At 47.9% G+C, this 24,792-nt stretch overlaps 1 protein-coding gene across 7 annotated transcripts in view; it reads left to right on the top strand.

The window, feature by feature from the left end:
- The window catches only part of LOC132398553 (uncharacterized), an 87,366-nt gene that overhangs the window by 45,164 nt on the left and 17,410 nt on the right, over positions 1-24,792 (top strand). For 2 of the 7 annotated variants that reach the window (XM_059978182.1, XM_059978178.1), the window contains exons 2-6: positions 3,073-3,288; positions 9,689-9,860; positions 14,437-15,030; positions 18,068-19,625; positions 22,504-22,710. In XM_059978182.1, the coding sequence (XP_059834165.1) occupies positions 14,612-15,030; positions 18,068-18,566 (918 nt within the window). In that variant the 5' untranslated portion in view covers positions 3,073-3,288; positions 9,689-9,860; positions 14,437-14,611 and the 3' untranslated portion in view covers positions 18,567-19,625; positions 22,504-22,710. Of the gene's footprint in view, positions 1-3,072; positions 3,289-9,688; positions 9,861-14,436; positions 15,031-18,067; positions 19,630-21,467; positions 21,517-22,503; positions 22,711-24,792 lie in introns of those variants that run through there. The other 5 variants (XM_059978181.1, XM_059978179.1, XM_059978183.1 and 2 more) reach the window with 5 other exon arrangements.

Here is a 24,792-nt window from a genome sequence, read left to right as displayed (position 1 = left end):
CACTTCATAGGAGATATGAGCTGCTTGACAAAGCTCTCGCCTACCTCCCTTTCTTAGGACATGGGGAAATACACAGTTTGTAAATGTACCAGTTGTCACTTTGACTATTATATGACTAACATTTAAATTATAACAAGCAGGTAAGATGAAACATAATGGTGAAATTTAATACATTTCTTAAGAATAATAAAGAAAACTAATTTCTGTTCAGAACATCTATCAGAAAAGTTAGAAAAATGACGAAAAGTCTCCCCATGCAAGGTTAAAGTTAGGTTTTCTAACAGGATGTTTCCTCCCGATCTAACCCATTCTTTTCACAAACTGGAAGGGTGCAAGGTAATAATATAGAAAAGGCTTACAATGTATCTGAAGTAGATTATACACTAGATGCGAGTGATCAAGGCTGACACCAGAGCCAGTATGATGTCCTCTGTCGTCAGATTGACAATAGCTTTCAACACAAACTATTCCAAAGCAAGAGCTATATTGCTGCACACCACACCAAACAGAAAAGTTTGTATATTATTTCTAGAGATGTTACAGGAGGTTTTTCTATTTATATTAAAAAAACAGTACATCTTCAACAAATAAAATCTTACCTCTTCTTAATTAGTAATTGTCCTTTCAAGACAGATTCTGCAAAAAACCTGTATTCATGATAGATCACCATACCACATGGTAATCCACTGACTGAGTGTAAAATCTTCATGCCTTTTTCTCTTTAATTTACTCTTTCCTCCTGACCCACTTCATTCTATTTTGAGATGCATTTAATGAGTATTGATTTGCTTGTCGAATCAGATTATGGCCCAGCCTTGTTGGAATTCTGCATGATTAAAGAATCAATATCTAATATTTTCATGACTTTATACTATAGGTGTTCAAACTACAATTAATATTATTTATACTCAGAAATGAGATGTCAGATTAAATATTCTCATGGAGAGACCAATTAAACCTAGACGTAAGGTGGCTGCTGTGGGCAAGATCCACCATTCCTCGTAAAAAAAATTCGACCCACTGTGTCCTAAAGGCAAAACCTGTGACACAACAACAGAAAAAAACCAGATCATGGGTGGAAATGGTACAGGAAGCCCAATAATTTGCTGATAATTATGACGTATGAATTCTTTGGTGTTGTCAAGTCCACATACGGCTGAAATACCTAAGGCCCTACCCTACCGAGTTCCAGCCTAAGAAAGAAGGAAAGCTTCTCAGTCAGTGCCCGCTGGAAGGCAAACTTCAAAGCTCAAGTTCACAACAATTCTGTCTTTGATGTGAATGCCTTTCATTCTCCTTCCTAACAAACTGTCCAACCCATCCTTGGCACCGCGCTTGATCAGCAAGAGGTCCCCAGAGAAACTCTAAAACTCTAGTAAAAAGCGTCAGTCACAATTTCACAACCAATCCGTCATGGTGCGGAGGAAGGGCAGGATCCCCATGAAGAGATGAAAACAAGTGGTTTCCATTTATTTACTGAACAGGGAGAAAAACCAGAAATCCAAGATGCCGAGGGACTTGGGAGTCCTCGTGCAGAACACCCTGAAGGTTTACTTGCAGGTTGAGTCAATGGTGAGGAAGACAAATGCCATGTTAGCATTCATTTCAAGTCTAGAATACAAGAGCAGGGATGTGATGCTGAGGCTTTATAAGGCACTGGTGAGGCCTCACCTTGAGGATTGTGAACAGTTTGGGCTCCTCACCTTGGGAAAGATGTGCTGGCATTGGAGAGGGTTCAGAGGAGGTTCACAAGAATGATTCCAGGAATGAAAGGGTTATCATTAGAGGAACGTTTGATGGCTGTGGGTCTGTACCTGCTGGAATTCAGAAGGATGTGGCAGGATCTCATTGAAACCTTTCAAATGTTGACAGGCCTAGACAGAGTAGAGTGGAAAGGATGTTTCCCATGCTGGGAGAGTCTAGGACAAGAGGGCACAACCGCAGGATAGAGGGGTGTCCATTTAAAACAGGTATGTGGAGAAATTTCTTTAGCCAGAGTTGGTGAATTTGTGGAATTTGTTGCCACAGGCAGCTGTGGAGGCCAGACTGTTGGGTGTATTTAAGGCAGAGATTGATAGGTTCTTGAGTGGACATGGCATCAAAGGTTACGGGGAGAAGGCCAGGAACTGGGGTTGAGGAGGAAATAGAAAAAAAAGAATCAGCCATGATTGAATGGCGGGGCAAACTCGATGGGCCAGATAGCCTAATTCTGCTCCTATGGCTTATGGTCTTATGGTTACATATCACAATACCAACAGAACCTCAAAGGAACAACTGAACAACACCACGAGGTCTCTGACACAAGGACCCCCACTAAGGCACTGAATGAGAGTCCTCATAAAATAATCATAGAAAGCAGGAAACACGTGTCAGCCAGAATACACTTGATAAGATTACACTGAAAGTATAAGGGCTTAACAACTTGAGTTAAGATATTGATTAGTAAATACAGGTGCCCAAAAACACTGAAAGCTCAACACTAAGGCAGGTCGCAGGGGTCATGGCAGAATCATCCACATCTAGGTTGAGGAAGTTACACCAGGAGTCTTCAATGCTGCTGTAATCATGACCATCATCAGGAAAGGAGACGTTGGATTATAATAGTTACAGAGGGGTCTCCCTGCCATCTGCTACAAGGAAAGTCATGACCAGGGACCTCCTCAGCCACTGTCAAGACATGCAAATGAGGCTTAACCCAAAAGCAGAGCAGCAGAGATGATTCAGCAATGAAAGATCACTTTAATATGGACTGCAAAAATACAGGCCACAAGGGCCAACAAAATGAGAGAGAAGAGACACTAAACATCACAGGCAACAAGGTAACAGAAAGCAGGGAGCAACTGGTTGAGGTTGGCAGGTTCAGTGAGTGAGCAAGGGTTGAGGATGAGGTGGGTTTAAATGGGCTGTAGGTGATGAGTTGTAAATGTGTGGCAGGTTAATTCCTGTTGGCTGAGTGAAGACTGGGAGGTGCCTGCCTGTGCAGAGCTGACAGGACACCCCCTCCCCAGCTCCTAAAGACGGCACCCGATGGCCCAGGGAGATCCTGATGTGTCCATTGGAATTTCTCGGCAGGTGATGGACCCAAGATGAAACTGGATGGCACCCAAGACCTCTCCACCAGGAGTGCCCTTTCCAGCTGACAAGGTACTGCACACTCCATCCACAACAGTGGGAATCCATCAGCCAGTGTACGCTGGACTACCTTCCATCATCTTAGGGTCCTGAGGAGCACACTCTGATGGGAGGCATGGTCCACAGACAACGGGCTTAAGGCAGGACACATGGAAGGTAGGTGTGATGTGGGGAGATGGTGGCAGCTGGACATGGTAGGTGACTGGATTGATGTGGTGGGTGATCTTGACCAATGAACTGAGGCAAGAGCTTGCGGGGGTCATTGCTCAAGGACAGATATCAGGTGGACAGCCAGACACAGTCGCCAGGTTGGAATAGTCTGGCTGGGCACTGCTGAATGTTGGTCTGGCAGCAGTAGGCATGGTTAGCAGCTGAGGTGGCCCTCCATGCCCCCTTTCTACATTGCACCAGCAGCAAACCTAGGCCTAACAGACATCATCTCCACCACTGGCTCTTCCGTGGGAACATCAGGGGTTGATAGCCCTGAAGCATACCAAAGGGTGACATACTTGTAGCAGAGGAGCTGTATAAGTTGTGAGACACTGATCCCTAGAGCAGATTCTTCTTCCGAGTAGGAAGGTTAGGGGTGGTGAAACATCAGAGAATCTTCTCCACTTGCTGATCAGCTCTTTCTGACTGTGGATGATAGCCAAACTTACTGAGGTGTGGAGGAGGGAACAAAAGGCTCACTAGAAGTGGGAGACAACTGTGGGGTCCAGTCTGACACAATGTCCTGAGGGAAGCTGTGGAGATGAACGACATGTTGGAGAACTATGTCTGCCATCTCAGTGGCTGACGGAAGTTTAGGGAGGGCAATGAAGTTGACTGCCTTGGAGAACCGGTCCACTGATATCATGATCACCATGGCCCCATTGGAAGGGGGCAAATCTGTGATGAAATCCATGACATTGTGGGACCATAGGTGGTGAGGGTCCGGTAGGGGCTGCAGGAATCCAGGGGACTTCTGTTTGGAAGAATTGGATTGGGCTCAATGAGAGAAGACAATGACAAATTGACATACATCTGCGATAATGGTGGGCCACCAGAACCAGCCTCTCAGAATATCCAGAGACTGTCATGTGTTGGAGAGGGGTGAGGAGAGAGCACATTGGAGTGCCCCAGAGTGCACAGCCACTGGGACATACATGCCGTTATGAAAGTGTCAGCCGGAACAAGCTCACGATATAAAGCCTTCCAGATATGGTTCTCAGGGTCCCAAATGATTGGGATAAGGATCTGGGAGGATGGAATGATGGGCCAAGACCTCATCTCCATTTCAGCTGGGTCAAATTATTACTTTCCTTATTGTTCTTGAAGCCTGGTCAGCAGGAGAATGTGAAACTGAATTGCACAAAGAGGGGCCCGCGAGCCTGATGTAGGTTGAAATGGGGGGGTGGGGAGGTCTGTTATATGATATTAGGTTCTGGTGGTCAGTCCAGATCAGGAAGGGCTCAGCGTTTCCCATCAGCTAATGTCTCCATTCCTCCTAGGCCTGTATAATGGCGAGTAGCTCCCTGTCTCCTACTCCATAATGATACTGCGTAGCGTTGAACTTGCATGACAAGAAGGCACAGGGGTGTGGTTCCCCATCAGTTTGTTGTTGGGGAAGTATGGCCCCAGTGCCCATGTCAGATGAGTCCGCTTCTACCAGAAAAGCTCCGGAGGATTCGGATGGTGGAGCGTGGGAGTGATGATGAAGCATCTCTTGAACTCCTCAAAAGTTGGTTCAGGTTATCCGTAAAGCAGGTGATTTGGTGAGGGAGGTGAAAGGAGAGGTGATCTGGTTGTAGTTTCGGATGACACGACAGTAGAATTTGGAGAAACTCACAAAGCACAGTAACACTTTGCGAGGGAGTGTGTTCAGGGGCATTCAATGACGACGCACGTTTTCTCTGGATCCATGGTTACGCCCTGGGGTGAAAAGATGCAACCCCGACAGGAAGTGACTGGGGTGTGGAACTGCATCTTCCTGACTTCCAGTACAGTTAGTCTACAAGTAGACACTGCAGATCTGAACAACCATGACACACATGCTCTTGGGGGTCCTTGGAGAAGATAAGGATGTCATCAAGGTAGTCGAAAACGTGCCCGTGTAGCATGTCTTGGAGAATTTCATTAATGAAGTCTTGGAAAATGGCTGGACAATTGGAAAGTCCAAATGGCATCACTAGGTATCTTTAGTGGTTAATTGGTGTTATAAATGCTGTCTTCCACCCATCCCCATGGCTGATGTGGATCAGGCTGTACACACTCTGTAGACCCAGTCTGGTGAAGATCTGGACCCTGTAGAGTATTTCAGATGTGCTATCCATCCAGGGGAGAAGGTAACTGTTCTTAATAGTGATTTTGTTGAGTCCACAGTAATTGATGCAAGGACAAAGACCCCTTCATTCTTTTTGATATAGAAGAATCCTGCACCGTCTGGGGATTGGGAAATTAAATGAATCCATGCTGTAGTCCTTCAGCAATGTAGACATTCACAGCTCAGGAGGGAAGAGGGAGAACAGATGACCTTGGGGAGGGGTGGTGCCCAGGAGGATGTCAATCACACACTTGTGTAGTCTGTGAGGCAGCAGGGCGCAGGCCTTCCTTTAACTGAAGCTGATAGCTAAATCATGGTATTCCTGTAGGAGTTTGATGAGGGTGAGTGTTTCCTCTGCCAACACGGATCCACAGGGTGAAGTTGCGGGCAGGTGGTCTAGTAAGTGGGTTCCCAGCGGCAGTGAGATGGATAACCCAGCCAAGTGAGGGGCATGAGTGGAGAGCCAGGGATGAGAGGAGAGTTGGGTGAGTCGGTCAAGAGGAAATGGATGGATTTATGGTGTTCGCTGATGCTCATGCGCACAGGCCGTATGTGTACGCTGACCATTCCAGACCCCAAGAGTTGCCTGTCAGTGGGATGAGAGATGGGCTTGATAAGGAGCCTATCTCCAAGCTGCACATACAGAGTCCGGTCCAGAAAGTTGCCTGCTGCACCAAAGTCCACCAAAGCTCTTGTGCACACAGAGCTGGTGGAGTGTGCGGGACAGAGAGGGTGACTTAGGCTATGGTGCTGGAACAAGGGACCGGGGAAGCTTGCCTCATTTCTGTCTGGTGGTGCCATTGCCCGGACACAGTGGATATTTGAGGACTTAGTAGTCATCTGCTCTGCACTAGATGCACAAGCTGATTCTCCTCCTATGTTTGCATTCTTGCTGTGTTAAGGGAGTTCTCCCTAACTGCATGGGTTCTGGAAGCAGAGCTGGTGAGGGCCCTGGAGCCTAAAATGGTTCTAAGAATGGAACTGGGGTTCTGGTTGTTAATAGGAGAGTTGTTTCATAAGGTGCTTTTCAATATGGAGGATCAGAGCAATGTGTGTTTGAGGTCAGTAGGCATCTCCCAGGTAGACAGCTTGGCTTTTGAGTGCTCCAAGAGGCTTTGATGGTAATGGACTAGCAGTGCTTCCTCATTCCAGTCACATCCCACCGTGAAGGTCCGGAATTCCACAGTGTAATTCAGCACCAAGCATGAGCCTTGATGCAGGCAAAGTACCTGATCTCCCTTTCACTGTCCAGGTGGTCGAAAACCCCTTGCATTTCAGCTTTGAAATCCTCATATCTGTTGCAAAGGGGGTTCTTGTTATTCCAATTAGTGGTGTCCCAGGTCAGCGCTCGCCCAGTGAAGAGAGAGATGATGAAGGTAATCTTGGCTTGGTCTATAAAATACAGAGGTGGCTGGAGCTCGGAGAAGCACTGGGATGTGAAGTGTGCCATTGGATCAGGGATCCGTTGAAACATTTGGGCACCAGAATTCGGGGCTCTGAGGGAGGAGGTTGACTGGCACAGGGATGCTGTATCGAGACGGAAAATTGGTTGACATTGGCAAGCAGAGAGTCAAAAGTTTCCTGCTGCTTCTAGATCATGTACTCATGTTGATGGACGAGTTCCTTTCGGCACACAAACTCTGCTGCGTTAATCGCTGGTTCACTCACTCTGTCAGGAAACGGAAAGGGAGCTTTACCCAAAAGCAGAATAGCAGAGGCAACTCAGTGATAAATTATCAGTTTAATAACTGTCTGCAAAAACAGCAAGCCTCGAGGGGCCACAATACAGGAGAGAACAGATACTAAACACCACAGGCAACAAGATAACTGAAGGTGAGGAGCAACTGGTTGAGTCTGGCTGGTCCATGTGAGTGAACACGGATTGAGGATGAGAGCTGGGTTTAAATAGGCTGCAGATGTGGAAGTTCAGCATCCAGTACCAACTGTTGAACATAGGTTTACACAACTGAACCATTGTCTACCCATCAAGAGACTATAGTTTGCCATCAGACACTTGCTTCAAGGCAAATTCTAATCAAAAGTTCTACCACAAAGTCAGTCTCAGTGAAGACTGGTGCTAAACAAGGCTATGTCATTGCAACAACATATTCTTTCTCAATGGAGTTTTTCAACTCACCTCCAGCAAACCTCCCGCTGGAGTGAAAGTGATCTATAGATTATTAGCAAACTGTCTATCCTACACCAATCAAACACAAGAACCAAGGTTATGCCTGTCTCGGTAGTGGGCAGATAATACCGGCATCTGCATGAGCTCAGAGGCTGAGCTCCCAGGCATCTTTGACTTATTCACTGAAGCACATTAAAAATGAGACTCATACGCCATGTCCACAAGACAAAATTCTTCAACTAAGCTGTCCCCATTTTTAAAAAATACTTGCACTAGTTAACATAACTTGGCAGCCACCTCTCAAAAAAGGCAAATTCACTACAGCTTCAATGTACTAGCACAGTCTTTAGTTGTTGGAGGAAAAGGATGCTCAAAGAGCAAAGTCCACAAAACTGATTCAAAACTCATAGTCTACCAGGCAGCAATGATCTATGCCCTCCTGCGTGTTTCTGATACCTAGGTAACTGCTGCAGGCACCTCAAGACACTGGAAAAGTACCACCAACGTTGTCTGTACAAAATTTTTTAATCTGCTGTCAAGAAAAAGCAAATCAATGTAGACATGCTCTCTGAGGCCAACATCCCCATTATTCAAACCGTCATTACATTCCATCAGCTCCGTTGGACAGGCCATGCTATTCTCACATGCATCACTAGATTCTCAAAACTGACACTCAATCCAAGCTCAAACTGAATGCTACTAGGTGGGCAGACGAAAAAATTCAAAGCCATTCCCAGTCCCCTTGGAAAAATGCAGTATTCTGACCAGTTCCTGGGAGCCACTCAAAGTGGTGAAAGGAGCATTTGGGAAGCTATGGGCAACCTTGAGTCCTGCATGCACGCAAAAAAATCAACATAAGGTCCTGAAGGAAGGTAGCATAAAATAACCACTCTACACCCAGACCGTACACATTGGTCTCATCGACCACTTCAGAATGGCCAAACCCAGGGTGAAAATCAAAATGATTGCACTTTGCAGCCTTGTGCATGCAAATGGAAATGACCTTAAACTAGATGTGAGATTTGAAGCGATTATTTTAACTGTAACCCCCTGGGTCGCCTCAAGCTCGCTCAGCTCATTCTCGTCTAGGGGGAGCAGCCTTCGGCCCCGCCAAACTGGGTAATCAGCTGGTATGGATGCTGTGTGATGTCCCCACCTCGCCCAAAAACAGACAGTACACCATATGCGATTAAATGAGTACAATTTATAAAGGTTACTATAACTAAGTGATTAATAACAATACAGCATTAATGAAGAAAAGAATAAAGAAAAGGCGCCAAACTTATCAAAGTCCAAACCACTTTGTGCACAACCGTTGGAGCTCAATTACTGAAGTCTTCTGGCCACCATTCGATCCCCTCCGAACTCCTCGACTCGCAGCTTAGGACCATCCGAAGTGGTCAACTAAGCACATCTAGCTTCATCTCCTCTCCTCGGTGTACCTCCTGGCCTTGGACCCCCGCTTGGGGTCCATTCCTCGCCCAGCTTACAGCATCGCGTCCTCTCTCTCTCAACCCCTCGCGCTGATCTCCCCAAAAGCCCGTCAACAACCGCTTACAGACTCAGAAGAAAGAACAACATTAATCCCAATTGGTTTACAAAGGAATACAATTCTCGTTATCAGTAAATTTTAACCCAAACAAGCTTCCAGCACTCTCTCGCAACAAAGAAGCATTCCTGCTTTTAACAAAACAAAGAAGCCATTTTGATTATATACACAGTAACAAGGAAAAAAGAAGAAACCCCCTTTACATAACCATGGTTCCAGCCTAAATTAGAAATACGCTAACCAGCTGCCAATCACTGTGATGCACTGTGTCCCGTTGCTTCGCGTTGTTTACTCTGATCGTGTCTGAGCTGAGCTACTTTCAGTGACTTAGATAGTAGGTGAGGAACAGGTTCTGCTCTTGGCAGCACATGGTTTAAACTCAGGGGTCAGGGGAACATGTTCCTAGGTTATTGAAAAGTAACAATTAAAACAGAGCGGTTAGTAGTTAATTTGACAGATGTAGCTTGTGATAATCATTTTATTATTTAGAGACATCGGTACAACTAACAACGTAAAGCACAAAGCTATTTTTTCTCATACAGTAAGAGTTGGAACCATTTGTAGCTTTTGCTTGCAGTGTTTCACCTGGCTTCCTCAGTGTTCCCTCCTGCTGTCTTTGCTTGGAACTCCAATTCTGGGAGTAGGAGTGACCCTTACATCAATCACCCTACTCCACAACACGATGTCCAGTAACAGAGGATTGATAGACAAGATGGAGCTCCTATGGACTTCTCATCATCTTCTGCCAGGTAATTTTCTCTCTTGTTTCAATCCTCCTGGACAGCCTGCTATATAAATAATAATTATGTCTTCATAGCCCAACATAGTGGGCCCTCACAGAGAAATCAAAAGTGATTAATCTTTGCAGTGGCTAGTTGCTTAACAATCCCATGTTGCTGGTGCACTTTTTTCATTCATGTACGTTTTCCATCACGTTGTATTGTGATTGCTGTATAATTGGATGTCATTTCTACTTACATGCCCAACTAGATGAGTGGAACACTGCCTTAGGCTACAGCAAAAAAAAATCAAGTAAAGACCAAAGTGCACAGCAAAAAAAGCTGAAGCATGTGGCAGACAGCAAAGTGTCTGCAAACTAAACTGCACAGAGGACTGAACGCAGAGCAGAAGGGCACAAAGTGCACATGACTCAGAAAATAATGTGGGGCATGCAACATATATAAAAGAGCACATCCCAGCAGTGGATAAATCAATGGAACACAAATGACCTAATTAACTAACTGAACATTACCGGGGTTTCAACCAGGCCACACTCATCGCATTACTAATGCATGTTCTGAGGAAGCAAATGGATCCCATTCTATTTCACAAAAATATCATTTGTATCTATATTGCATTGCATTAAAAATCTGGAGGTGATTTGTCATCTTCCCATCCTAAATGTTTGTTGACGTTGTTAATGGAATTTGCCTGTGTAAATTCACATTATGCTGTTTTGTCTCTCCAGTTCTTCAGCCTGGTTCTTAGCCTAGCTTTGATGCGACATTAATCTCACTTCTCTGCCAAATATTTTACTATTTAAAATAATGATATTAAATTGATCATGTAAAATTAGTTAGATAATGTGTTACATTAAAATTAGGATTGAACTATGTTAGCAAAATTTCCTTTTGCTAAAAAAAATTTCCTTCCCCTTTCCCCTTCTTCTATTTGCACTCTGGCCTTTTACCTCTTCTCACCTGCCTATCATCTCCCCTGGTGCCTCCCCTCCTTCCCTTTCTCCAATGTTCCACTCTACTCTCTTATCAGAATCCTTCTTCTCCAGCCTTTACCTTTCCCACCCACTGGCTTCCTCAATCATCTTCTCGCTATCCTCCTTCCCCCTTCCACCTTTTATTCCGGTGTCTTCCCCCTTCCTTTCCAGTCCTGAAGAAAGTTCTCAACCCAAAACGTCGTCTGTTTATTCATTTCCATAGATGCTGCCTGACCTGCAGAGTTCCTCCAGCATTTTGTGTGCTTTGCTTTGGATTTCCAGTATCTGCAGAATTTCTTGTGTTTATAATAATCACCCTGTATGCCTGATGTCACTGCCCATCTTTGTCATCTGAGGATTTAACTCAGGCCCAGATTGAGAAAATGTCTAAGTAGGAAGTGTGGAACTGAGGAATGTGTACGATTCAAATTTTATCACAAAATATTGCATCTGTTTAACCTGTCTCTCTTATTCATTGTGCTTGATGCATTTTTCACAAAACACGAAACACTTCTCACAAAAATCTCCATAATAATGCCAGCAATATCTTTAAAAAGCTGAGGGGTGCGTCTGCTTCATGGGGTTTCTGTCTTGTAAGAGCTATTGAAATAGTTCATCTGACTTGCAGCGGTAGTGTTAACTGAGGCTCCCTGTACAACAGTCACGTCAAAGCAGTTTGGGCTGAGTGCCCCAAAGTAACTAACCTAATCCTTCACTTCCATGGATGCTGCCTACCCTGCTGAGTTCCTCCAGCATTTTGCCTGTGTTGTTTTTGATTTCCAGAGGCTGCAGACTTCCTCGTGTTAATAACTTCAATCTTATCAGATTGTTATATGTTGCTGTCCACTCACGGTCCTTACACTCCAGTCAGAGCTTCTATTTGTACTCAATGCCATTTGCCTTGTGTCCTTCCATCTCTCACTCCTTATTCCTTTCCCCATGCACAAATAATTATGACTCCAGAGCCTTTTACAATTATTTAAGGAGAAACACAGTTTATATTAATTTGGCAGGGTGATAGGACTGAGGATGGGGCAGTTAGTATACATCTCCGCACTATCCACCACAAGCAGGACTCCCCGAAGGCCAAATATTTTAATTCCGACTCCCATTCCCATTCTGACATGTCGACCATGGCCTCCTCTTGTGCCAAGGGAGGCCACTCTCAGGGTGGAGGAGCAACACCTTAAATGCCGTCTAGGTGCTTTCCTACCTGATCCGTCCGGAGAACAAATTCCTCCCCCCCACCCCCCACACACACACACATTCCCCAATCTGACCTTTCACCTTCTCATCTGCCTATTACTTCCCCTTGGGTCCTCTCCTCCTTCCCTTTCTCCTGTTGTTCACTCTCCTCTCCTAAAAGATTCTTTCTTCTTCAGCCCTTGACCTTTCCCACCCACCTGACCACATACCACTTACTAGCTAGCCTCTTTCCCCTCCCACCCACCTTTTTATTTTGGCCTCTCCCCCTTTCTTAGTCCTGAAGAAGGGTCTAGGCCGAAACATCAACTTACTTGTTTTCATAGATGCTGCCGGACATCCTGAGTTCTTCCAGCTTCTTGTGTCTATTGAGTAGATATACTGATGATAGGGCTGAGGATGGGACAGTTGGTATTCAAGTAGATGCAGTGTGGAGTGAGATGTGATGATGACAGGCAGATGATATGGAAAAATTGCAGTAAGTGGGATGAGTTGAAGTATAACGTGGGAGTAAAATTTTTAAAAATGATGAAAATGGGACTGAAGATTTGAACACACACAATATACAGAATAAGGTAGTTGATCTTCAAGTGCAGTTCGAGACTGGCAGGTATGATGTCGTGAGCATCACTGAGTCGTGGCTGAACGAAGATCATAGTTGGGAGCTTAACATCAAAGGATGCACATTGTAACGAAATGACAGGCAGGTAGGCAGAAAAGCTGGGGTGGCACTCTTAGTAAAAACTGAAATCACATATTTAGAAAGAGGTGTCATAGGATCAGATGATGTCAAGTCCTTGAGGGTAGAGTTAATAAACTGCAAGGGTAAAATGTCCCTGATGGGAGTTAAATGCAAGCGTCTGAATAGTAGCCAGGATGAGGAATATAAATTACAAAGGAAGAAAGAAAAAGCATGTAATAAGAGTAACAGAGGATTTCAATATTCTGGTAGATTGGAAAAGTCCGGTTGGTGCTGAATCCCTAGAGAGGGAATTTATAGAATGCCTTCCAGATGGCTTTTAGAGCAGCTTGTAGTTGAGCCCGTTAGGAGAAAGGCTATGTTGATTGGGTGTTGTGTAATGAACCAGATTTGATTAGGGAGCTTAAGGCAGAGGAACCCTTAGGAGACAGTAATCATAATTTCTTTCCAATATTTTTATTAGTTTCTACATAGAAGAATACAGAGTACAAGAAAATATATATAAAAGTTCAAAAATGATTTTAAAAACTACCAATTACATTATATCTGTTCATAATAACAATCTCATTACCCTGTATTCATGTGTTAATCAATAGTTACATTGAAATATACTTATTTAAACAATTATAATATAATATAATTTCAATATAATTTCAATTTGATACAATTCACCCTGCAGCATGAAAGAGAGAAGATGAAGTCAGATGTATCACTATTACAGTGGAGTAAAGGGAATTACAGAGGCATGAGTAACTGCCGAAAGCTGATTGTAAGGGGTTACTAGCAGGGATAACTGGGGAATGGCAATGGCTGGAGTTTCTGGGAGAAATTCGGAAGGTGCAGGATAGGTACATCCCAAAGATTAAGACATATTCTAAAGGGAGGATGAGGCAACTGTGGGTGACAAGGAAAGTCAAAGGCAATATAAAAGCAAAAGAAGGGGTACATAATATAGCAATAAATTGGTGGGGAGTTAAAGGATTGGGAAGCTTTTCAAGACCAAAGACAGCAACTGAAAAAGCCATAAGGAGGGAAAAGATGAAAAATAAATGAAAGCTAGCCAATATGAAAGAGGATACCAAAAATCTTTTCAGATATATAAAAACTAACTGAGAGGTGAAAGTGGATATCAGACTGCTGGAAAATGATACTAAAGAAATAGTAATGGGGAACAAAGAAAAGGTGGACAAACTTAATTTTGTGTCAGTCTTCACTGTGTAAGTCACTAACAGTATGTCAGAAATTCGGAAGTGTCATTGGGGGGGTGGGGTGGTACTAACAGAAGTGAGTATAGTTGTTATTACTGAGGCAAAGGTGCTTTGGAAGCTGAAAGGTCTAAAGGTAATAAGTCACCTGAACCAAATGCACTACACCCCAGTGTCATGAAAGAAGTAGCTAAAGAGATTGTGGAGGCCTTAGTCCTTAAGAATCGCTAGATTCTGGAAAGATTGTGGAGGACTGTAAAGTTGCAAATGTCTCTCCACTCTTTAAGAAGGTAAAGGGGTAGAAGAAAGGAAATTATTAGCCAGTTAGCCTGACTTCAGTGGTTGGTAAGATATTGGACTCCATTATTAAGGATAGGCTTTCTGCGCACTTGAAGACACATGGTAAAGTAGGCCAAAGTGGTTTCCTTAAGGGGTAATTGTGGTGAACTATGTGCCTGTCTGGACACGCCCCCTGCTGACTGCTCCTGTGGCTCCTCCCACAGGCCCCTGCATAAAGGCGATCTGAGGCCTGACGCTCGGCCTCAGTCTCCAGGACATAGTATGATGGACACTCACTCCTGGTTCCTTCTTCCAGTCAATAAAAGCCGATATCTTGCCTTACGTCTCAGTGTGAGTTATTGATGGTGCATCAATTTTATTGACTGGAAGTTTTAAAACATGGAACCCGTTTTGCATCCGGAAAGGTTGGATTTGGACCCTCAAGACCCTGACGCAGCTCTCGCTTTTGAACACTGGCTTGCATGCTTCCAATCATACTTGGAAGAGGTTCGTGTGACTGAACCCGCCGTTATGCACAGAATCCCACTCTCGAGGGTCACCCCCAAAGTTTACTCCATTATCCGGGACCTGCCGACCTACGATGGGGCACTGGACGCCCTCAAAAGACAGTACCTGCGGCCGGTGAACACCGTCTACGCAAGACATCGTTTAGCTACCCGGCAACAGCGGCCTGGCGAATCGTGCGCTGAGTTTCTCCGAGCATTACAGACACTCGTCCGAGCTTGCGGCTGCAAGACGCTCACGGCAGAACAGCATGCGGAGCTGCTGATGCGAGACGCCTTTGTGGCGGGACTGAGGTCAGTGTACATGCGCCAGCGGCTGCTGGAAAATGCCGACCTTACCTTACGCTCGGCGATAGAGACAGCCAACGCTCTAGAAGCTGCGCTGCATAACGCCGACGCTGTACAGTTGCGCGATTCCCCGCCGGTTCCGTGGACTCCTCAGACCCCGCCACCGCCGCTGCCAGTCGCGATTCCACGAGCTCCCCGACCCTGACCACGGCTGTGGCCCGTCAGAAGCCCGTGCTTTGTTATTTCTGCGGCCATAAAAAACACTCTCGACAACGCTGTCCAGCGCGAGAAGCGACCTGCTCCAGCTGCAGAAAGCGGGGCCACTTCGCCAAGGTCTGTAAGTCTCAACCTCGAGCGGAGTGCAGCGCTGCGGGTGAAACGTGGGGGCCGCCATCTTGCATGCCGGGATGTGGGCGGCCATCTTTGTCGATGTCAGCACGCCCCGCCCCCGACCCTCCGATGCTGACCGGGTACCCCGGATGTGAGCGGCCATCTTTGTCGACGTCAGCATGCCCCGCCCCCGGCCCTCCGATGCTGACCGGGCACCCCGACGGCGATTCACCTCTGGCCACTGTGACCCTCGACCAAAGTGCCCCACACCAGCTTGCAAGGTCCATGATGGACATCCAGGTGGAGGGGCACAGGACTAGATGCCTGTTTGACACGGGCAGCACTGGGAGTTTTATTCACCCGGACACAGTGCAACGCTGCGGACTCGCAACGCGACGGGTCAGTCGGAGGTTCCATTTGGCTTCTGGGTCGCAGTCCACAGACATCCGGGCGGGTTGTGTAGCGACATTGGTGGTGCAAGGCACAGAATATCAGGACTTTGAGCTGCTGGTCATGCCTAATCTGTGCGCACCTGTGCTATTGGGGCTGGACTTCCAGAGCCATCTCGAAAGTGTGACTATGGTATACGACGGGCCCTCCCACCACTCACTGTCAGGAATCCTCAGTTTTGTGGGACTTCTTCACATACCCCGCTACTGACCACACACACACACAGACCCACACATCCCACCCAGCACCAGGCCGACAGCTGCGCTACCGACACCACTTGCAGACTCTCCACTCTCAAGGTCCCTCCCCCACCGCTGTTCGCCAACCTGACCCCTGACTGTAAGCCTGTGGCAACTAAAAGCAGTAGGTACAGCGCGGGGGACAGGGCCTTCATTCAGTCGGAGGTGCAGCGGCTGCTCAGGGAGGGGATCATTGAGCCAAGCTCAAGCCCTTGGAGGGCCCAGGTGGTTGTTGTTCGGACTGGGCAGAAAAATAGGATGATGGTGGACTATAGTCAAACCATCAATAGGTTTACGCAGCTTGACGCGTACCCCCTACCCCGCATCACGGATATGGTCAACCAGATTGCTCAGTACAAGGTGTACTCAACAATAGATCTGAAATCCGCTTATCACCAGCTCCCCATCTGCCCAGAGGACCGCCCCTACACCGCCTTCGAGGCGGGCGGCAGGCTCTATCACTTCCTGCGCGTCCCTTTCGGTGTCACGAATGGTGTCTCTGTCTTCCAGAGGGAAATGGACCGGATGGTGGACCAGTACCAACTGCAGGCCACATTTCCCTATCTGGATAACATCACCATCTGTGGTCACGACAGGCCAGATCACGATGCCAACCTCCAACCATTTCTCCAAGTGGCCGCAGCTCTGAACCTTACTTATAACAGGGACAAGTGTGTGTTTGGAACCACCCGCCTTGCTATACTTGGGTATGTCGTGGAAAACGGGGTTATTGGCCCTGATCCCGAACGTATGTGCCCCCTGTTAGAACTCCCTCTTCCCACCATTCTCAAGGCCCTCAGACGGTGCCTGGGTTTTTTTTCCTATTACGCCCAATGGGTCCCCCATTACGCAGACAAGGCACGCTCCCTGGTCAAGTCTACCTCGTTTCCCCTCTCTGCTGAGGCCCGCGCGGCCTTCAGCTGCATTAAAGCGGACATTGCCAAAGCTACGATGCATGCAGTGGACGAGACCGCTCCCTTCCAAGTGGAGTGTGATGCCTCCGATTTTGCTCTGGCTGCTACCCTCAATCAGGAAGGCAGGCCAGTAGCATTCTTTTCTCGCACCCTCCAAGGCTCCGAAATTCAGCACTCCGCGGTGGAGAAAGAAGCCCAGGCCATAGTGGAGGCTGTTAGGCACTGGAGGCACTATTTTGCTGGCAAAAGGTTCACCTTGCTGACCGACCAGCGCTCGGTTGCGTTCCTGTTCAGCAACCAACAGCGGGGTAAAATCAAAAATGATAAGATTTTGCGGTGGAGAATAGAACTCTCCACCTACACCTATGATATCCTGTACCGGCCTGGCAGACTCAATGAGCCCCCTGATGCCCTATCCCGGGGAACATGTGCTAGCACACAGCTCGACCAGCTGTACACCCTTCATGCACAACTTTGCCATCCGGGGGTCACCCGATTTTACCATTTTGTGAAAGCTCGGAACCTGCCATACTCCCTGGAGGACATCAGGACGATGACCAGGGACTGCCAAATTTGCGCTGAGTGCAAACCGCACTTCTACCGTCCTGACACGGCACAACTTGTCAAGGCCACCCGCCCTTTTGAACGACTGAGTGTTGACTTTAAGGGCCCCCTTCCCTCCACTGACCGCAATGTCTATTTTCTCAGTGTTATCGACGAGTACTCACGGTTCCCCTTTGCCATCCCCTGCCCTGACACCACTGCCATGTCCGTCATAAAAGCCCTGCGCCAGCTCTTCACTCTGTTCGGGTATCCCTGCTATATCCACAGCGATAGAGGGTCCTCCTTTATGAGTGAGGAGCTGCGCCAGTACTTGCTACCTAGGGGCATTGCTACCAGTCGGACCACGAGTTATAATCCCCGGGGTAATGGCCAGGTGGTGCGGGAGAATGCCACAGTGTGGAAGGCCACACTTTTAGCCCTTAAGTCAAAAGGGTTGCCGGTCTCTCGATGGCAGGAGGTCCTCCCTGAGGCACTGCACTCTATCCGCTCTCTGTTATGTACGTCCACCAATGCCACCCCTCACGAACGCCTATTCTCTTTTCCCAGGAAGTCTGTCACTGGGACCACCCTACCAGTTTGGCTGACGTCCCCGGGGCCAGTGCTGTTCCGGAAACATGTGAGGAGCAATAAATACTCCCCGCTGGTAGAGAGGGTTCACCTTCTACATGCGAACCCCCAGTATGCTTACGTGGTCTTACCTGATGGGCGGGAGGACACGGTCTCCATCCGCGACCTGGCACCCGCAGGTGCAGCAGACCACTACCCTGAAGGCTCTCCGGTAACTGTGAACCCTGCACCAGAAGTGACACCGTACTCACCAGGCCCTACACAGACTCCTCACGACACTTGTATACCGGGCGTTTCGTACGCATTTATACCAGGCGCCTCGCACATGCGTGAGGGATCACCGGCGCCTAGTGGGCAGGAACAAGCGCAACCTCCGTCCCCTGTGCAATCACCAATGTCGCCGGCATCCATGCGATCACAGCCGGTGCTACGTAGATCGCAGCGACAGATTCGACCACCTGATAGACTTGACTTGTAAGAAACTTCGCCACATGGGGACTCTTTCAAACAAAGGGGGGGTGAATGTGGTGAACTATGTGCCTGTCTGGACACGCCCCCTGCTGACTGCTCCTGTGGCTCCTCCCACAGGCCCCTGTATAAAGGCGATCTGAGGCCTGACGCTCGGCCTCAGTCTCCAGGACATAGTATGATGGACACTCACTCCTGGTTCCTTCTTCCAGTCAATAAAAGCCGATATCTCGCCTTACGTCTCAGTGTGAGTTATTGATGGTGCATCAATTTTATTGACTGGAAGTTTTAAAACATGGAACCCGTTTTGCATCCAGAAAGGTTGGATTTGGACCCTCAAGACCCTGACGCAGCTCTCGCTTTTGAACACTGGCTTGCATGCTTCCAATCGTACTTGGCGGAGGTTCGTGCGACTGACCCTGCCGTTATGCACAGAATCCTACTCTCGAGGGTCACCCCCAAAGTTTACTCCATTATCCGGGACCTGCCGACCTACGATGGGGCACTGGACGCCCTCAAAAGACAGTACCTGCGGCCGGTGAACACCATCTGCGCAAGACATCGTTTAGCTACCCGGCAACAGCAGCCTGGCGAATCGTGCGCTGAGTTTCTCCGAGCACTACAGACACTCGTCCGAGCTTGCGACTGCAAGACGCTCACGGCAGAACAGCATGCGGAGCTGCTGGTGCGAGACGCTTTTGTGACGGGACTGAGGTCAGTGTACATGCGCCAGCGGCTGCTGGAAAATGCCGACCTTACCTTACGCTCGGCGATAGAGAAGGCCAACGCTCTAGAAGCTGCTCTGCACAACGCTGACGCTTTCCAGCCGTGCAATCCCCTGCCAGTTCCGTGGACACCTCAGACCCCGCCGCCGCTGGTTCCCGTAAGCGAATTCGCCAAAGCCGCTGCCAGTCATGAGTCCACGAACTCCCCGAACCCGTCCACAGCTGCTGCCAGTCGCAAGCCCACATAGTGTTACTTCTGCGGACTCGAAAAGCACCCCCGAAAAAGTTGCCCGGCCCGAGAAGCGACCTGCTCCAGCTGCGGGAAGAAGGGCCATTTCGCCAAGGTCTGTAAGTCTAAACCACGAGCGGGGTCGGGCAGCGCTGCGTGTGAGACATGGGGGTCGCCATCTTGCCTGCCCGCCTCATGCGAGGCATGGGGGCCACCATCTTGGTCGCCGCCATCTTGCCTGCCCTACCCTGCATCGCGAATATGGTCAACCAGATAACTCAGTACAAGGTGTACTCGACAATAGATCTGAAATCCACTTATCACCAGCTCCCCATCCGCCCAGAGGACCGCCCCTACACCGCCTTCGAGGCAGGCGGCAGGCTCTATCACTTCCTGCGCGTCCCCTTCGGTGTCACAAATGGTGTCTCTATCTTCCAGAGGGAAATGGACCGGATGGTGGACCAGTGCCAACTGAAGGCCACATTTCCCTGTCTGGATAACATCACCATCTGTGGTCACGACTGGCCGGATCACAACGCCAACCTCCAACGATTTTTCCAAGTGGCCAAAGCCCTGAACCTTACTTATAATAGGGACAAGTGTGTGTTCGGAACCACCCGACTCGCTATCCTTGGGTATGTCGTGGAAAACGGGGTCGTTGGCCCTGATCCCAACCATATGCACCCCCTGTTAGAACTCCCTCTTCCCACCACCCTCAAAGCCCTCAGACGGTGCCTGTGTTTCTTTTCGTATTACGCCCAATGGGTCCCCCTTTACGCAGACAAGGCCCGCCCCCTGGTCAAGTCTACCACTTTTCCCCTCTCTGCCGAGGCCTGCGCGGCCTTCAGCTGCATTAAAGGGGACATTGCCAAAGCAACGATGCATGCGGTGGACGAGACCATTCCCTTCCAAGTAGAGAGTGACACCTCCAATTTCGCACTGGCTGCTACCCTCAAACAGGCAGGCAGGCCAGTAGCATTCTTTTCTCGTACCCTTCAAGGCCCTGAAATTCGTCACTCCGCAGTGGAGAAAGAAGCCCAGGCCATAGTGGAAGCTATTAGGCACTGGAGGCACTATCTCACCGGCAAAAGGTTCACCTTGCTGACCGACCAGTGCTCAGTTGTGTTCATGTTCAGCAACCAACAGAGGGGCAAAATCAAAAACGATAAAATTTTGTGGTGGAGAATAGAACTCTCCACCTACAACTATGATATCCTGTATCGGCCTGGAAGGCTCAATGAGCCCCCTAATGCCCTATCCCGGGGAGCGTGTGCTAGCGCACAGCTCGACCAGTTATACGTCCTCCACGCACAACTTTGCCATCCGGGGGTCACCCGATTTTACCATTTCGTGAAAGCTTGGAACCTGCCGTACTCCCTGGAGGACATCAGGATGATGACCAGGGACTGCCAACTCTGCGCTGAGTGCAAACCGCACTTCTACCGTCCTGAAAAAGTGCAACTTTATCAAGGCCACCCGCCGCTTTGAGCATCTGAGTGTTGACTTTAAGGGCCCCCTTCCCTCCACCGACCGCAATGTCTACTTTCTCAACATTATCGACGAGTACTCGTGGTTCCCCTTTGCCATCCCCTGCCCCAACACCACTGCCACGTCCGTCATAAAAGCCCTGCGCCAGCTCTTCACTCTGTTCGGATATCCCTGCTATATCAACAGTGATAGAGGCTCCTCCTCTATGAGTGAAGAGCTGCGCTGGTACCTGCTAGCTAGGGTCATTGCTACTAGTTGGACCACGAGTTATAATCCCCGGGGAAATGGACAGGTGGGGAGGGAGAATGCCACAGTGTGGAAGGCCACACTTTTAGCCCTTAAGTCAAAAGGGTTGCTGGTCTCTCAATGGCAGGAGGTCCTCCCTGAGGCACTCCACTCTATCCGCTCCCTGTTATGTACATTCACCAATTCCACCCCTCACGAGCGCCTATTCTCTTTTCCCAGGAAGTCTGCCACTGGGACCACCTTACCAGCTTGGCTGACATCCCCAGGGCCAGTGCTGCTCCGGAAATATGCGAGGAGTAATAAATACTCCCCGCTGGTCGAGAGGGTTCACCTACATGCGAACCCCCAGTATGCTTATGTGGTCTTACCTGATGGGCGGGAGGACACGGTCTCCATCCGCGATCTGGTGCCCGCAGGAGCAGCAGACCACTACCCCGAACACTCCCCGGTAACTATGAACCCTGTACCCAAGGTGACACCGCGCACACCGAGCCCTACACAGACTCCTCACGACACTCCTATACCGGGCGTCTCGCACGCGCATATATCAGGCGCCTCTGTGGGCTGACACCTCCAGTTAGGCCGGAACCAGCACAACCACCGTCTCTGGTGCAATCACCACCGGCACCTGTGCAATCACAGCCGGTGCTACGTAGATCGCAGCGACAGATTCAACCACCTGATAGACTTAACCTGTAAATATACTTGTAAGAAACTTCGCCCCATGGGGACTCTCTTTTAAAACAAAGGGGGGGGTGAATGTGGTGAACGACATATACCTGTCTGGACACGCCCCCTGCTGACTGCTCCTGTGGCTCCTCCCACAGACCCCTGTATAAAGGCGATTGAGGCCTGAGCCCGGCCCCTCAGTCTCCAGGATGTAGTGTGGTGGTCAATTGCTGCTTGTTCTTCCTTCCAGTCAATAAAAGCCAATATCTTGCCTCACGTCTCAGAGAGAGTTATTGATGGTGCATCAATTGCATACCGGGAGAGTGTGTTTAAAAGAAGCAAGCAGGAGCAGTCAGCAGATTTTGCACACCATAGTTCCTGAAGAGATATTGGATTGTGCATAATTAAGTACCTGGCAAGATCCAATAATAATAAATTAGGTTTAAGCAGAGCGGCCATTGTGTGAGTGAGCCAGTGTTAAACTGAGGAGTTGAGGTGTTGGCTCATCATGCTTTGATGAGGAGCGGCGTAGGCCATAGAATTTTTTTTTTCATTATTTATTCTTTCTTTCTTTCTTATTGCACATTTAGAGCCATGGGGATGCCAGACAGGATAGTAGAATACTCCTCATGTGGAATGTTGGAAGACAGGGAGACCTCCAGTGTCCCCAATAACTACACCTGCAAGAAGGGCATCCAGCTGCAGCTTTGAACAGACTGTGTTAAGAAGTTGGAACAGGAACTGGATGAACTCCGGATTATTCAGGAGACTGAGGGATTAATAGAACATATATGGAGGTAGCTACTCCCAAGGTGTAGATTAAAGATACCGATGACTGTCAGAATGGGTAAAGGGGATAGGTAGACTTACGGCCATTCCTGTTAACAACAGGTACTGTTGGATGACCTAGCAGAGGAAAGCCACAGCAGTCAGGTCTCTGGTGCTGAGTCTGGCTCTGTGGCTCAGATGGAAAGGGGAGAAGAGTTGACATGTAGTGATAGGGGATTTGTTGGTTAGGGGAACAGAAAGGAGGTTCTGTGAACAAGAATGAGATTCTAAATGATATGTTGCCTCCCGGGTGTCAGGGTCAAGGACATCTTGGATCTGGTCCAGAGCATTCTGAAGTGGGAGGTAGAGCAGCCAAAAGTTGTGGTCCAGGTCGGTGCCAGAGACGTGGGAGGGATGACAAGATTCCACAAAGTGAGTTCAGGGAGTTAGGAGCTAAGTTAAAGGACAGGACCTCCAGGGTTATGATCTCAGGATTGCTATCCACGCACCTGGTAGAGGTCAAAAATGGGAAGCTCATACAGTTTAACCCATGCCCAAGGAGATGGCGCAGCAGAAGGGCTTCACATTTTTGGATCATTGGGCTCTCTTCCAGGGAAGATGGGACCTGCACAGAAGGGATGGGTTGCACCAGAACTGGAGAAAGACTAATATCCCAGTGGGAAAGTCTGCTGGTGCTGACAGGGTGTTTAAACTAGAGTTTCAGGGGGATGGGAACCAAAGCGCTAGAACAGATAGTGGGGAATTTGTGGAGAAAGATGTTGTTAATCCTACATACTAAGTCAGGAATCAAAAGATTGAGTATGGTGGGAGTAATGTTCTGAGCTGTGTATATTTCATTGCAAGGAGTGTTGTAGGAAAGACAGAAGAGCTTAGGCATGGATCCGCACATGGAATTGTGATATTGTAGTCATTAGAGCAACTAATCGCAGGATGGTCAGGGCTGGCAGTTTAATATTCTGGGGTTTTGTTGTTTTAGATGTGATTGAACAGGAAGGATTACTTGCCAAGGAAAATGTCACAGCACTGCTCAAGCAGGACAGACTGGAGAGTTTGTCTGTTGAATCTTTATGGGTAGAACTGTGGAATAAGAAAGGTATGACCACATTAATGGGATTATGTTATAGATTACCCAAGAGCCTGTGGGATTTAGTGGAGCAAGTTTGTAAGAAGATCACAGACTGTTCAGAGAAACATAAGGTTCTGATAGGTGATTTTAAGTTTCCGCATATTGACTGGGACTCCTATACTGTAAAAGGGCTGGATGAGAAAGAGTTTGTCAAATGTGTTCAGGAAAGTTTCAAAATCAGTGCATAGAAGTCCCAACTAGAGAGGGTGCAATACCAGATCTTCTATTAGCAAATGAGACAGAGCAAGTGACAGAAATTTGTGTAGGGAACACTTTGCGTCCAGTGACCATAATGCCATTAGTTTCAAAGCAGTTATGAAAAAGCATAGGCCTGTCCTCAGGATGAGATTCTGCATTGGAGACGAGCCAATTTTGACAGTATCAGAAATGATCTGGTAAGTGTGCATTGGGATAGGCTATCTGCTGGCAAAGGTGTACTTCTTGGGTAGGAAGACTTCCAAAGTGAAATTTTGAGAGTTCAGAGTTTGAGTGTTCCTGTCTGAATAAATGGCAAAGATAACAGGTTTAGAGAGCCTTGGTTTTTGTATATATTGAGGCCCTGGTTAAAAAGAAGGAGGTGCACAGCAGCAATAGGCAGGTAGAAACAAATGACCTACTTGAGGAGAATGAAAGAGAACACTTAATAAACTAATCAGGAGGACCAAAAGAAAGCACGAGCTTGCTTTGGCAGACTAAGTGAAGGGGAATCCTGAGGGCTTCTATAGATAAATTAAGAGCAAGAGGATAGCAAGGGACAAAATTGGTCCTTTGGAAAATAACAGTGGTAATCTGTGTACAGAAACAAAAGAGATGGGGGAGATATTAAATGGATTCTTTCCATCTGTACTTGGGAGAGGAACACAGAGTCAATAGATATGAGGCAAGTCAAAGCAAGGTAAGACAAGGTAAGATAAGGCAAGACAAGGCAAGGCGAGGCAAGACAAGGCAAGGTAAGGTGAGGCAA

The sequence above is a fragment of the Hypanus sabinus genome, chromosome 8 (genome assembly GCF_030144855.1).
Source record: "Hypanus sabinus isolate sHypSab1 chromosome 8, sHypSab1.hap1, whole genome shotgun sequence".
Classification (NCBI taxonomy): domain Eukaryota; kingdom Metazoa; phylum Chordata; class Chondrichthyes; order Myliobatiformes; family Dasyatidae; genus Hypanus; species Hypanus sabinus.
This window is presented reverse-complemented; position numbering and strand designations above follow the sequence as displayed.